A 14495-nucleotide genomic window follows, 5' to 3' on the forward strand; every position below is an offset into this window, starting at 1 on the left:
ATTTCCTCCTTAGCCGTTTTGTTGAATTCACCAGTGAACCCATCTGGGCCTTGTGCTTTCTGGTTTGGAAGGTTATTAATTATTGATTCAGTTTATTTTGTGGATATGGCCTATTTAGATTGTCTGTTTCTTCTGATGTGAGTTTTGGCAGACTGTCTTTCAAGGAATTGACCTATTTCATCTATGTTATCAAACTTATGGGCATAGAGTTGTTCATAGTATTCCTTAATTATCCTTTTAATGTTCATGTGATATGTAGTGATGTTCCCTCTCTCAATTTTGATATTAGTAATTTGTGTCCTCTTATTTTCTTAGTTAGACTGGCTAGAGGCTTATCAGTTTTATTGATCTTTTCAAAGAACCAGCTTTTGGTTTTTGTTGATTTTCTCTATTGATTCTCTGTTTTCAGTTTCCTTGATTTCTGCTCTTTTTAAATTATTATTTCTTTTCTTCTGCTTGCTTTGGATTTAATTTTCTCTTCTTTTTCTAGTTTCTTCTGAGATTTTTTTCTTTGATCTATGTGTTATTTAGAGGTGTGTTATTTAATCTCCACGTATTTTGAGATTGTCCAGTTCTTTCTGCTATTGATTTCTTGCTTAATTTCACTGTGGTCTTAAAGCAGAAATTGTATGATTTCTTGTCTTATAAATTTGTTAAGGTGTGTTTTAATGGCCCAGAACATGGTCTATCTTGGGGAATGTTTCATGTGAGCTTTAGAAGAACATGTTTTCTACTCTTGTTGGATGAAGCAGTCTATAGATGTTTATTATATCGAGTTAGTTGAGGGTGCTGTTGAATTCAATTGTGTTCTTACTGATTTACAGCTTGCCATATCTGTTCATTTTTGTTAAAGGGGTGTTGAAGTTTCCATATGGTAGTGGATTAATCTATTTCTCCTTGCAGTTCTATCAGTTTTTGCCTCACATATTTTGATGCTCTGTCAGGTGCATACACATTAAGGATTGTTATGTTTTCTTGGAAAATTGACCACTCTTTATATTTATGTAATGCCCCTCTGTATCCATGATAGCTTTCTTGTTTTAAAGTCTGCTCTGTTTGAAATTGATTAGCTACTCCAGCATTCTTTTGATTAGTGTTAGCATGTTATATTTTTGTTCATGTATTTAGTTTAAATCTACATGTGTTTTATATTTAAAGTGTATTTCTTGTACACAACAGATAATTAGGTCTTGTTTTTTGATCTACTTTGACAATCTCTGTCTTTTAATTGGTGCATTTAGACCATTGGTGTTCAAAGTGGTTATTGATGTGGTTGAATTAAAACCTAACATAATTTTTACTGTTTTCTATTTGTTGTTCTTGCTCTTTGTTCTTATTTTTGTCTTCCACTCTTAATATGCATATTGTGGTTTTATTTGAGCATTTTATCTGATTCCATTTTCTCTCTTTTCTTAGCATGTCAGTTATACTTATTTTTTTAGTGGTTGCTCTAGAGTTTGCAACGTACATTTACGACTAATCCAAACCTACTTCCATATACCATTGTACCACTTTGTGGGTAGTGTGAGTACCTTATAATGACAAATAATCATAATTCTTTTCTCCCATCCCTTGTATCATTGCTTTCATTCATTTCACTTAAATATAAGCATACATAAGTGTATGTGTGTGTATAAAAGCATAGATAATCAAATACATTGTTGCTATTATTATTTTATCATTTTGTTATCTGTTAGATTAATTAAGCATAAGAAAAATAAAAGTTTTTATTTTATTTTCACTTATTTCTTCTTTGATGTTCTTCTTTTCTTTATGTAGATCCAAATTTCTGACCTATAGTATTTTCCTTCTCTCTAAAGAACTTCTTTTAACATTTTTCACAAGGCAGGTCTACTGACAACAAATTCCCTCAGTTTTTGTTTGTCTGAGAAAGTCTTTATTCCTCCTTTACCTTGGAAGGATACTTTAGCAGGGTACAGAATTCTAGGTTAGTGGATCTTTCTCTCAACACTTTAAATATTTCACTCCATTCTTTTGCTTGTATGGTTTCTGAGAAGTTGGATGTAATTTTTATCTGTGCTCCTCTATAGGTAAGGTGTTTTTTTCCTCTGGCTTCTTTCAGAACTTTATCTTTAATTTTCTGTAGCTTGAAAATAATATGCCTAGATATAGTTTGGGGGGGCATCTATCCTGCTTGATGTTCTCTGAGCTTCTTGGGTCTGTGGTTTGGCATCTAACACTAATTTGGGGGAATTCTCAGTCATTATTGTTCCAAATATTTCTTCTGTTCTTTTAGCTGTTTCTTCTCATTCTGGTATTCCCGTTGCACATATTTACATCTGTTGTAGTTGTCCCACTACAACTAGTTCTTCTTGAATATTCTAATTTTCATTCCTTTTGGGTAAAATGTTTTTTCTCTGAGAGTTTTAAGGGTTGTTTTCTGTTTCTTAAGTTTCCCTATGATGTTTTTAGGATATATTTATTTTTATTTCTTCTGTTCAGAATTCATAATGTACTTTTGCTGTATCAATTCATGTCTTTTTTCAATTCTGGAAATTCTCAGCAATCACTGTTTGAAATTTGGCTTCTCTGTCATTTCCTCTATTATCTTCTTATGAAATTTCTAATATATGAATGTTGGAGCATCTCAATCTGTCACCCACACTTCTTAATTTTGTTGTTTATTATTTTTGTCTCATTTTATGTTTTTGAATGGGTTCTTCAGTGCTCTTTTCTAATCACTAATTTGATCTCTAACTGTATCTGTTCTATACCATTTTTCTAGGTTATCTCACCTATTACATTTATAAAAATATTTTAGTAAATTTTCTTTTCCAGATTTTTAAACTAGGGTTTTTTCATATCCGCATGTTTGTATTTCATGTCTGCTTTTTGTTTCACAATTTCTTCAAATGGAGTGGATATTGATTTGAACAAGTCAGGTATGAGAGATTTTTGAGGGAATCAGAAAAAATTTGAATAGGGTTTGGGTATTAGGAAATATTAAGAAAATATTGGTAATTATTTTATGCAGTATGATAATAGTATTGTGGATTTGAAAGAAAATGTTTTTGTTTTTAAAGAATTAGCAAAGAATTTAGTGGTGAAAAGACATAATGTCAGATTTGCTTTAGAATTGTACTGTAATTAAAAGAAAAAATAGTGATAGATGAATTAAATGAGTTAAAAGTGTTAACTGTTGGATTGGGGGTATGAGTACATAGGGTTCATTTTGCTATTCTCTCTACTTTTGTATGTGTTCGAAAACTTTTGTAATAAAAATCTAAAGAATATATTTATTCCCTGCCCAGGAAAAAAAATCATGGCTTGCTTCACCTGGTTTATTCAACCACAGATAAACTTTATTTTATTTATGTCAGGATCAGAGTCAAAGTATGTAATAAAATGTTTGGAGGTGAACACGAATTATAAAACAATTCAAGATTTTCTATATGCCCCATCACAATATTTTCTTGAATTCCCTGCCAATAGAGCTTCTTTCATTTGCCATGACAATCCACATTAAAAAAAAAAATGAAGTTCAAGATATTTCTCTATGACCTAATCAATATCTGTATCGCCTTTTTGTGGTGTTCTTGACATATTGCAGTCAATAGCTCTTTGCACAAAACACTGTCAAGAGCCTAACCCTTGTGGAATAAAGGGGGCGACGACGTCAAACACTTTACTCCCTTCTCTCCTATCGTCTCACTTCTTTTTTCTTTTTTAAAATTTTATCAACATACAATGTAGTTGATTTTCGTGTCTCTTTACCAATTCCTCCATTTCCTCCCTCCTTCTCTCCCCTCCCCACCATCAACATATCTTCCCTTTTCCCTTTCCACGGCCGCATTTTTTTTTTAAAATCGCAATTATTTTCTCTTGAGCTTTAAGAAATGAATAAAACTTTTGTTTATCTGACAGTAAAATCTCCAGAGAAGTGACTCAAGCTGAACCGGCTATTTAGTCAAAACAAAAACTCGCGGGTGGGACGCACTGTCTTTCGGGCATTCTGGGAAATGTAGTCCAGGAGGCGCGAAAACGCCCAGGCGCTTGCTCTCAGGGCGTCTGGGAAGTGTAGTCCAGGACCTGTGGGTAGCCGGAGGCACTTCCGCTCCGGGAAGGCGAGGTCGCGTCTGAGATTACTCCGGTGGAGCCGAGGCAGCCCCGGATCCCTGCCACCTCTCCGAGCCTCTCGGCCTGGGCGCGGGGCCAGCAGTGACCCGGACCTCTCGGCCTGGGCAAGATAAGCCGCGGCCAGCGGCGGAGGGCGGAGTTGGGAGGCGGCGGCCGTCTGCGTCCCCTTGGCGGAACCTCCGTCGTTGGGGGTGGGCTCGCGCCCTGCATCGAGTTTAAGGTCTCCTGCGCTCTCCGAGGCTCCCACCCTCCTCCCCGATTTACCAGCCAGCTCTGCCTCTTCCTCGCGGCACAGTATTGGGCAAGTTACTTAATCTTTCCTGTCTCAGTTTCCTTATGGCAATAAAAGATGAGTGCCTTCCCAATGGTGTTCTTGTGAGAGATAAATGAGATTTTATGTATATTTGTAAAGCTTAAGAGCAGTGCCTAGTACGTAATAAAATGTTGGATGCTGCCAACAGTCATAATAATCAGAGAGGCACCTGTTTAGAAGCCCCTGTGAGCCCGGGATGGAGTCGGAGCTCCAGCTGCAGAGCTACTCTTTTCCCTAATCCTTTCCTGACGTGGGGTTGTTCCTGGGTTCCTGGACTTTTCTAGCCCCTTGCTGAGGAAGGAGGAGAGGGTCGCTTCCAGCAGGAGCCTGGGGAGTGTCCTCTGTGTCTTTTCCCGGACAGAGAAACGATCGTGATCACAGATTTGCAGGGTGCCTGACGTCATGAGGCCTTAATAAGTGTTCGGTATTGTTATTACTAATAATATTGTGTTGTTAATTTAAATTCAACACCATTTTTTAGAGTATTTTAGGTTTTTATTAATCATTGTCTTCATGCATATTTGGAAAGAGACTTTGTTGAGGCTCTTCCAACTTAATGTTTGCAAGTAGTTATATCTATTAGGGGAAAAAAATTAATGGTAACTTAATTGTCATTACCAACAGAACAAATTTTATGTGAGACAACCAGTCACAATTACAGACTTTTTGGAGGGTAATGGTAACTCACATGACAGAGCAATCATCTCTGAGTTCTGAGTTTCTTAAAAGGTTCATTTTCTGGAAAGCACATTCCCAAGGGCAGTTTTGTGAAGCAAAATAGCACCTGCTCGTCTGAAGCTGCAGGAAGTAGAAAATACAGGCATTATTATTATTACAATTTACAGGTGACTGAGTTGAGGCACAGAGATTAATAAATTGCTCAAGCTTTACACTGCTAGTTACAGTAGAAAATAAGTAGAAATGTGAGAATTTGAACCCAGGTATTTTGGTCCTATAATGTTACACTGCCTTTCTGCCTCTCATTTCCTCTGACACCCAGGTTCAGAAGGAGAATTAAGAAAGCTACGAGAAGCATTTGGGTTAGGACAGTTATACAGATTGTTCATGAACATAGGTAGCTGTCTGAGGAGGCCTCAGTGGCAGCTGGAATCCAGCTCCTATTCTCACTTAGCTGTGCAACTAACTGCATCTGCCTCGAGAAAGGGGCACCTCTTTCTGTTCACATAAAGTGCCGTGTGTACTAATGACATCCCTAGTGTGTCTCTTATAATGTCTTTCCCTTTCCTTATTTCTTTTCCCAGAACGCTGCCTTTTCCTAGAAGGAAGAGGAGAAAAATGACCAAGTTCCAGGTAAGCTGGGTTTGCCTTTCCGTTTCTTAAAATGACAGCTCATTTCACAAAGATTGGATACATTTTTCTCTTGCTTGGGAAGCATAAAAGGGACCAAAGGCACTCGAGGCACTGTTATATTCCAGGCTGTTGCCTTTTACTTCCAAATAATAGTATAAAAATTAACAGATTTTTTAAAATTGAAAAACAACTCCTACATTATAAACCTGTTTACAAATCATTCCTTTTCATTTGCATTTACAGGTTCATAGTCATACATTAAATAAAATTTTGAATTTTTAAAACAGAATTTTATATCACCTGTATTTTAACTGGTCACATCATTTTCCATAGTTTACCTAATTTTATTTTTACTCATTCTCCATATTTACGTGGTTTATGAATTTTGCCATTTTAAAGACATTTGCAATGACAGTTTTCCTACATATAACTTTTCTTCCCAAATAGGAATTCTGAGAACTCCACCATTTTTTTAGTTCTTAATATTTTAGAGACTCAATTATTTTCTCATATGTGGTGCCTCATTCTGTGGACAGAATGAAAAATGGCTTGGTACAATAGGATTGAACTGATACTAAACTCAGAGAAAATAATTTTAGTTGTTTCAGACAAGAAGAGCTAGATATTTTTCTTCAGTTCTAAGTTAAACCATGTATTACAGTTAAGTGTCTGTTTTATTCATTAGCATGTTTGTATATTTTAAAGAAGTACATAGTTTTAAAAGTCCAGTTGGGGCCAAGCCCGTGGCGCACTCGGGAGAGTGCAGCGCTGGGAGCGCAGCGACGCTTCCGCCACGGGTTCAGATCCTATATTGGACTGGCCAGTGCACTCACTGGCTGAGTGCCGGCCATGAAAAAGACAAAAATAAATAAATAAATAAATAAATAAAAAAGTCCAGTTGCACTAGGGGATCTTCCAGGCATTTACTCCATAGAGCGGCTTTGTGAAGATGTAGATGGTCCTACCTCTATTTTAAACATAAAGAGACAGGTTTGTGAACCTTCACATATCTATTGAAGTACCCAGCTGACACTAACGTTTCCAGTGCCTAAGCCAGAAGTTTCTGGGGTTCAGTTCAGGTGAATAAAGAGACTCAGAAGAAAAGAGTTCTCCATTCAGGGACCTGAGGCCACATTGCATGTTTGCCCAGCATGTCCTGGTGGATGAAGGACTCCAAAAATAACATTGCCACTCACCTGGTTCCCTTGCTTTGTACCCAGATCTTTGCCAGATGTGTCATCTGGTTGTTTAGTGCATATATGCTTAGAACTCCAGCTAAAACAAATGCAGAGATGAGCAGAGTCTTTAGATAAAAAATATTAATTTCCATACAGAAAAGTTTCCATACATAAAGTTGTGAAACAAATAGGAAACAGGAGTGGGGGGGGGATTTATACATGCTAGAAAAAGCCTTAATATTCTTAATAGGAAATTTACTGATGCATAAGATACCCCAGTAGGATTGAGCAAAGGAAATGAACAAGCAATATGTGAAAAAATATATATATATCAAAAGGTAACTTTTTAAAAAAAATGAATGGAAAATTTTTAAAAGAGTTATTTTTATCACTTATCAAATTACCCAAAATTTAAAAAGTAAGATTATGTACTATTGACCAGAATATGGAGAATCAGGGGTTCTTATAATCTCTCACAGGAAAAGTTAATTGGGAAAACAGCCATTATACTAGCAAAATAAAGGTGCGTATTTTTTAACAATGGAATTACCACTTCTTGGAACTTGTCCTAAGGAATTAACCAGTCAAGTTGGCTGTGATCTATGTAAAAATATGTTTTTTTGCAGCATTGGTTATAGTTTTAAAATTTTTAATGATTGAATTATGCTTTATTCAGAATAGATTATAGATCATCACTTTTATGGAATACCATGCAGCCACGAGTGGGATGAAATAGATGGCGGTGATGATGATAATAAATGGCTGATATTTATTGAATACTTACTATATGTCATCAGATAATGTCTGAAGTCCTTTACATGTATTCACTCATTTAATCCCTTCAAGGTTCCAACAGTATAGTACTATCATACAGATGAGGAAATTCAGGTATTGAGAAGTTAGGTGACTTGTCCAAGGTCACAAAGCTTGTAATGGACAGAGCCTTGGGATGTGAACTGAGGCCGTCCATCTCCAAAGCCTGTGTTCTTAACCTCGATCCAGAATGCTGCTGCAGTTGACAGATAGTGGTTTGTTCCTGAGAACACAGAGAGGGAACTACATACCTGCCTCAGGGGTTAGTGAAGGCCTGTTAGATTGGCAGACATTGACAAAATAGTCGTACAACCAGTGAGAGAAGGAGATAGGCACTATCAAGTACTGCTGGTATGAAATTAACGCAAAATTTCTTACAAAATTTGGTACTGTGAGTCAAATAGTAAAATGTGTGAACACTGTGCTCTAACAGTGACAGTTCTAGGCTCTTAACTATATATATATAAGGGTACCTAAAAAGGCCATGGAAAAATGAAAGATAATACAAATCTTTCCATGAACTTTTTGAAGTACCCTCATAAAAGGGGCACCATGTTACATGTACAAGGTATTTTTCTTTTTCTGTTCTTTTCATTTTTTCTCCCTAGCATTTTTGGTGTAATTGTGGAAGGGGAAGAATAGGAACTCTACTGAAAGAGCTGCTCAGGTCCCAGTGGCTGTTGGGTGTAAGATTGAGGTAACATATGCTTGATGTTGTAGGAGGTGGTGACATTCAAGGACGTGGCTGTGGTCTTCAATGAGGAGGAGTTGGGGCTGCTGGATTCTGCCCAGAGGAAGATGTACCGAGATGTGATGCTGGAGAACTTCAGGAATCTAGTCTCAGTCGGTGAGGACAGGAGCCCTCTGGAACTTGACATCCTTGACATCATCTCCTCGAGCAGGGTTTCTCAACCTCGGCACTATTGACATTTTGACCAGATAATTCTTTATTGTGGGGGGCTATTCTGTGCATTTTATGATTTGTGGTAGCACCCCTGGCCTCTACCCACTAGTTCAAGGCTTTGGGACTCCTCAGAGACCAGAGTTTTCCAGTACCTTTGGAGCATAGAGATGAGATGTTTCTGGTCTTTGCTCCAAGGCAAACTTGTCTTTTGTAAATGAACAGTTGAACTTGGCTGCTCCTGACTCTTTATTTTATATAGGTGTTATAAACTTGTGGGATAAAAATTTTGTAAGTTGCATCAGCATTTTTGTAATGAAATAGAGTAACAATATCAGAGTGCCCTAGCAAAAATGGTGCACGTTGTAGCAGTACCTGCAGCTACTTGCAACAAGGGATAGAGACTCTGGAAGGGATGTGGTGAAAACAGATATTGGTTAGAAACAGGTCATTTAATCTTTTGTTTCAATAGTTTATATATGATAAAGTATTTCTAATGATTGTAAATGTATTTCTTACAATGTCTCAGGATGAAAAGTGTTTGATAAACACTGCTAGGTAGGGAAGGCAGAGCAGAACCTTACATTGTGGGATTGGAACCAAAATCTTTTAGTACTCTTTGCCTTTAACGTTTTCACTAAAAACTTATCTTTTCATAGGACATCAGTCCTTCAAACCAGATATGATATCTCAGTTGGAGAGAGAGGAAAACCTTTGGATGAAGGAGCTCCAAACCCAAAGAGGTAGGCATTCAGGTGAGAACCTTGCAGCTGGAGTTATTGTAGGTAACGGCCCAGTTATTCTGCCTCTCTTCAGGATAATCTCTTCTCTACCTAGCCATCAGAGATCCTTTTGAAAACATCAGTCACATCGTGTCACTTCTCTGCTTCAGACCCTCCACTGGCTTCCCATTTAACTCAGAGTAAAAGCCAACCTGTTTAAGGGGCTTGTAAGGCTGTGTTTGCTCATTCACCATTCTACATTTTTCTGCTGTCATTTCCCCCTCCCTTTGTCTCTCCAAGCCTCACTTGTTCCTTAAATATGATGACTGTGGTTCTGCATCAGAGCCTTTTGCTTTCTTTTCTCTGGCCGGAATGCTGTTATCCATAAACCTGCAATATAGCGTTCATATCTCTGGTCAGAAGTCATTTCATGAGAGGTCTTTTCTGACCAGCCTGTTTAAAATATCTTCTTCTCTTCATTTTCCGTATCCTTAACTTTCCTAAACTTGTGTCTAAGCACTACCCTACCAGACTTACTAGCATATATTTATTTTTAAATTGTGTTAAAATATACATAACATAAACTTTAACATTTTAACCATCTTTTAGTATGTGGTGGCATTAAGTACATTTTCATGTTGTGCAACCATCACCACTGTCCATCTCCAGAACATTTTTATTGTTCCAGGTGAAACTCTGGAACAATGACTCCACATTCTGCCCCTCCCTCCAGCCCTTTTTAACCACTATTCTAATTTATGCTTCTGTGAGTTTGACTATTCCAGGTACTTCATTTAAGTGGGATCATATAGTTGTCCTTTTGTGCCCGGCTTATTTCACATAGATAATATCTTTGACATTCATCTATGTTGTAGCATGTGTCAGAATTTCCTTCCTTTTTAAGGCTAAATAATATTACATTGTAGTATATACCACATTTTCTTTATCCATTCATCTGTTGGTGTACATTTGGGTTGTCTTCACCTTTTGGCTACTGTGAATAATGCTGTTATGAACAATGGCATACAAATATCTGTTCAAGTACCTGCTTTCACTTATTTTGGGTACATACCCAGAAGTAGAATTACCAGATCACATGATAATTTGATTTTTAATTTTTGAGGAACAGCCACACCATTTTCCATAACAGCCATACCATTTTACATTCCCACCAGCAATGCACAAGGGTTCCAACTTCTCCACATCGTTGCCAACACTTATTCTCTGTTTTTTTGATAATAGCCATTTTAGTGGGTGTGAAGTGGTATCTCATCATGGTTTTGGTTTTCATCTTTGTAATGACTAGTGATGTTAGGTATCTTGTCAACATCCTTATTGGCCATTTGTATATCTTCTTTGAAGAAATGTCTATTCAAGTCCTTCGCCCATTTTTGAGTCAGGTTTTTTTGTTGTTGTTGAGTTTTGAGCATTCTTTATATATTCTGGATATTAATCCTTTATCAGATATGTGGTTTGAAAATCTTTTCTTCCATTCTGTTTATTGCCTTTTTACTCTGTTGATGGTATCTTCTGATGCACAAAAATTTTTAATTTCCATGAAGTCCATTTGACTATTTTCCTTTTGTTGCCTGTGGTTTTATTATCACATTCAAGAAATCATTGCCAAATCCAATGTCATGAAGCTTTTGCTATATGGTTTCTTCTATGAGTTTTCTTCTATACAGTTTTAGGTCTTTGATGCATTTTGAGTTGATTTTTGTATATGTTTGTAAAGTAGGTGTCCAACTTCATTCTTTTATATGTGGATATTCAATTTTCTCAAAACCATTTGTAGAAAAGACTGTCCTTTCCCATTGAATGGTCTTGGCACCCTTGTGAAAAATCATTTGACCATCTATGCCAGGGTTTATTTCTGGGCCCTCTAGTCTATTTTATTGGTCTGTATGTCTTTATGCCAGCACCACATGTTTTGATTACCATAGCTTTGTATTAAGTTTTGAAATCAGGAAATGTGATTCCTTCAACTTTTTTCTTTTCAAGATTGCTTTGACTATTTGGAGTCTCTCAAGATTTTATGTAAATTTTAGGGTGAGTTTTTCTATTTCTGAAAAAAAAAGGTGGAATTTTAGTCGGGATTGCATTGAATCTGTAGATTGCTTTGGATGGTATTGATAACAGTATTAAATCTTCTAATCTGTGAACATGGAATTCTTTCCATTTATTTGTTGTCTTTAATTTCTCTCAACAACATTTTGTAGTTTTCAGTGAGCAGGACTTTCACTTCCTGGTTAATTCCTAAGTATTTTATTATTTTTAATGATATTTTAAGTGGAATTTTTTAAAATTTCATTTTTGTGTAGTTTATTATTAGTGTATAGAATGCAACTGATTTTTGTGTGATCTATGGCCATATGACCCTGATACACCTGATCTGGTCTGACTTTTGTGTGTTGACTTTGTATCCTGCTACTTTTCTGAATTTATTTATTAATTCTAACAGTTTTTTTTTTTTTGAGTATGTGTGGAATCTCTAGGATTTTCTACATACATCATTTGTAAATAGAGATTTCTTTTTTTCCAATTTAGGTACCTTTTTTAATTTTTTTAAAAAATATTTATTTATTTATTTAGCCTAATTGTTCTGGCTGGTATTTCCAGTACCTTGTTGACTAGAACTGGTGAAAATAGGCATCTTTGCCTTGTTCTAATACTAGAGGGAAAACTTTGTCTTTCACCAGTGAGTCTGATGTTTGCTGTGGGGTTTTCATTCGTGGCTTTTATTATGTTGAGGTAGATTACTTCTATTCTTAGTTTGTTTAGTGTTTTTGTCATGAAAGGGTTTTTAATTTTGTCAGAATGCTTTTTGTGCATCAATTGAGATGATTATGTGTGTTTTTGTCCTTCATTCTGCTAATGTGGTGTATTACAGTAGTTGATTTTCCCATGTTGAATCATACTTGCGTTTCAGGAGTAAATCCCATTTGATCATGGTATATAATCCTTTTAATGTGCTGCTGAATTAAGTTTACTAGTATTTTGTTGAGGAATTTTGCAGCAATATTTATAAGGGATATTGGTCTGTAGTTTCTTGTAGTATCTTTGGCTTTGGTATTGGGGCAATGCTGACCTCATAGAATGAGTTAGAAAGTGTTCCCTCCTCTTCATTTTTTTGGAAGAGTGAGAAGGATTTGTGTTAATTGAATGTTTAATGTTTGATAGAATTCACGAGTGAAGCCCTGGTTCAGGACTTTTCTTTGCTGGGAGGCTTTTGATCACTGATTCAATCTCTGGTAGTTATAGGTCTATTCATATTTTCTGCTTCTACCTGCTTCAATCTTAGTAGGTTGTATATTTCTAGGAATTTGTCCATTTCATCTAGGGGATTTTTAGGTCCATTTTCATCTAGGGAATTTGTAGGGGTACAATTGTTCACAGTACTCTCAGAATCCTTTTTGTTTCTATAAGGTCAGTAGTAATGTACCTACTTTCATTTCTGATTTTAGTTGAGTCTTCTTTTTTCCTAGTCAGTCTACCTAATGTTTGTCAATTTTGTTAATCTTTTTGAGAAACTAACTCTTGTTTTTGTTGATTTTCTCTATTGTTTTTTATTCTGTATATTATTTATTTCTGCTTTAATGTTTATTAGATTAGATTCCCTTCTCCTGCTAGCTTTGGGTTTAGTTTGTTGCTCTTTTCCCAGTTCCTTAAGGTGTAATTTATGTCATTGTTTTGAGATCTTTCTTCTTTTTCAATGTAAGCATTTACAGCTATAAATTTCCCTCTTAGCACTGCTTTTGCTGCATCTCATAAATTTTGGCATGTTATATTTTCATTGTTATTTGTCTCAAGATATTTTCTGACTTAGTTTGTGATTTCTTTTTGATATATTGGTAAAAAGTGTGTTGTTTCATTTCCACGTATTTATGCATTTTCCAGGTTTCCTTCTGCTATTTCTAGTTTTATTCCATTGTGATTGGAAAAGATATTTTGTATGATTCTAATCTTTTAAAATCTACTGAGATTTTTTTTGTGTGGTTTAACATGTGATGTATCCTTGAGAATGTTCCATGTAACTTGAGAAAAATGTGTATTCTGCTTTTGTTGGGTGGAATGCTCTGTATATGTCTATATATTATCTGTTAGGTTCATTTGATTTATAGTATTCAATATAGACTCAAGTCTCTGTCTCTTTGTTCATCTTTTGTCTGCTTGTTCTATCCATTATTGACAGTGGGATATTTCATCTCTTATCATAATAGAGGTGTCTATTTGTTCCTTCAATTCTTTCAATGTTTGCTTTATATATTTTGGAACTCTGATGTTTATAATTGTTGTATCTTCTTAGTGAATTGACCCTTTTATCAATATGTAATGTTCGTTGTCTCTCATAGTAGTGTTGTCTTAACATCTGTTTTCTCTGGTAATATAGTCACTCTTGCTATCTTTCTGTTAATATATGCACAGTATCTTTTTCTATCCTTTCACTTTCAGCCTATGCGTGTTGTTACATCTAAAGTGAGTCCCTTGTGCAAAGAATATAATTCGGTTCTGTTTTTAAAATCATTTTGCCAACCTGTGTCTTTAGATTGCAGAGTTTAATTCATTTATATTTAATTACTCATAGGGAAGGACTTCTGCCATTTTGTTATTGTTTTCTGTGTGTCTTATTCCTTTTTTGGTCTCTTATTTCCTCCATTATTGCCTTCCTTTGTATTTAATTGATGTTTTGGTACTAACACATTTTGATTCCCATCTCATTTCCATTGTATATTCTATAGATATTTTCTTTGAGGTTACTATTGGGATTGTGTATAATATTGTAAAGTTACAACGGTCTGTTTTGAATTTATATCAACTTAGATTCAGTCACTTACAAGAACTGTATTCCTTTATAGCAAGCATATATTTTTGCTTGCTTGTTTATCATCTGTCTTTCCTCATTGGATTGCAATCTCTGTGAAAGCAGAATTTTTATCTATTCACTGCTGATTCATGGTTTCTTGAACAAGCCGGGTACATTGTAGGTACTCAGGAAATATTTAATATATGAATGAATGAATGAATGAATGAATAGGGGCTTATATATATATATGGACTTCACAGTCACCATTACTCTTGTAAGCAATTAATAGGTGAAGTATCAACAGTATGATTGAAGCACAGTCTAGCACATTTCTAATGAATTCCTAACTTAATTC

At 35.7% G+C, this 14495-nt stretch overlaps 1 protein-coding gene across 1 annotated transcript in view; it reads left to right on the forward strand.

Moving 5' to 3' along the window:
• Positions 1–5678: 5678 nt before the first annotated feature.
• ZNF235 (zinc finger protein 235) overlaps positions 5679–14495 on the forward strand; it is a 30384-nt gene continuing 21567 nt past the window's right edge. Inside the window, exons 1-3 of the mRNA XM_063111845.1 lie at positions 5679–5722; positions 8434–8560; positions 9274–9357. Coding sequence (XP_062967915.1) covers positions 5708–5722; positions 8434–8560; positions 9274–9357 — 226 coding nt within the window. The 5' untranslated portion in view covers positions 5679–5707. The remainder of the gene's footprint in view (positions 5723–8433; positions 8561–9273; positions 9358–14495) is intronic.

This window comes from Cynocephalus volans, chromosome 10 (genome assembly GCF_027409185.1).
Source record: "Cynocephalus volans isolate mCynVol1 chromosome 10, mCynVol1.pri, whole genome shotgun sequence".
NCBI classification, from domain to species: Eukaryota; Metazoa; Chordata; class Mammalia; order Dermoptera; family Cynocephalidae; genus Cynocephalus; species Cynocephalus volans.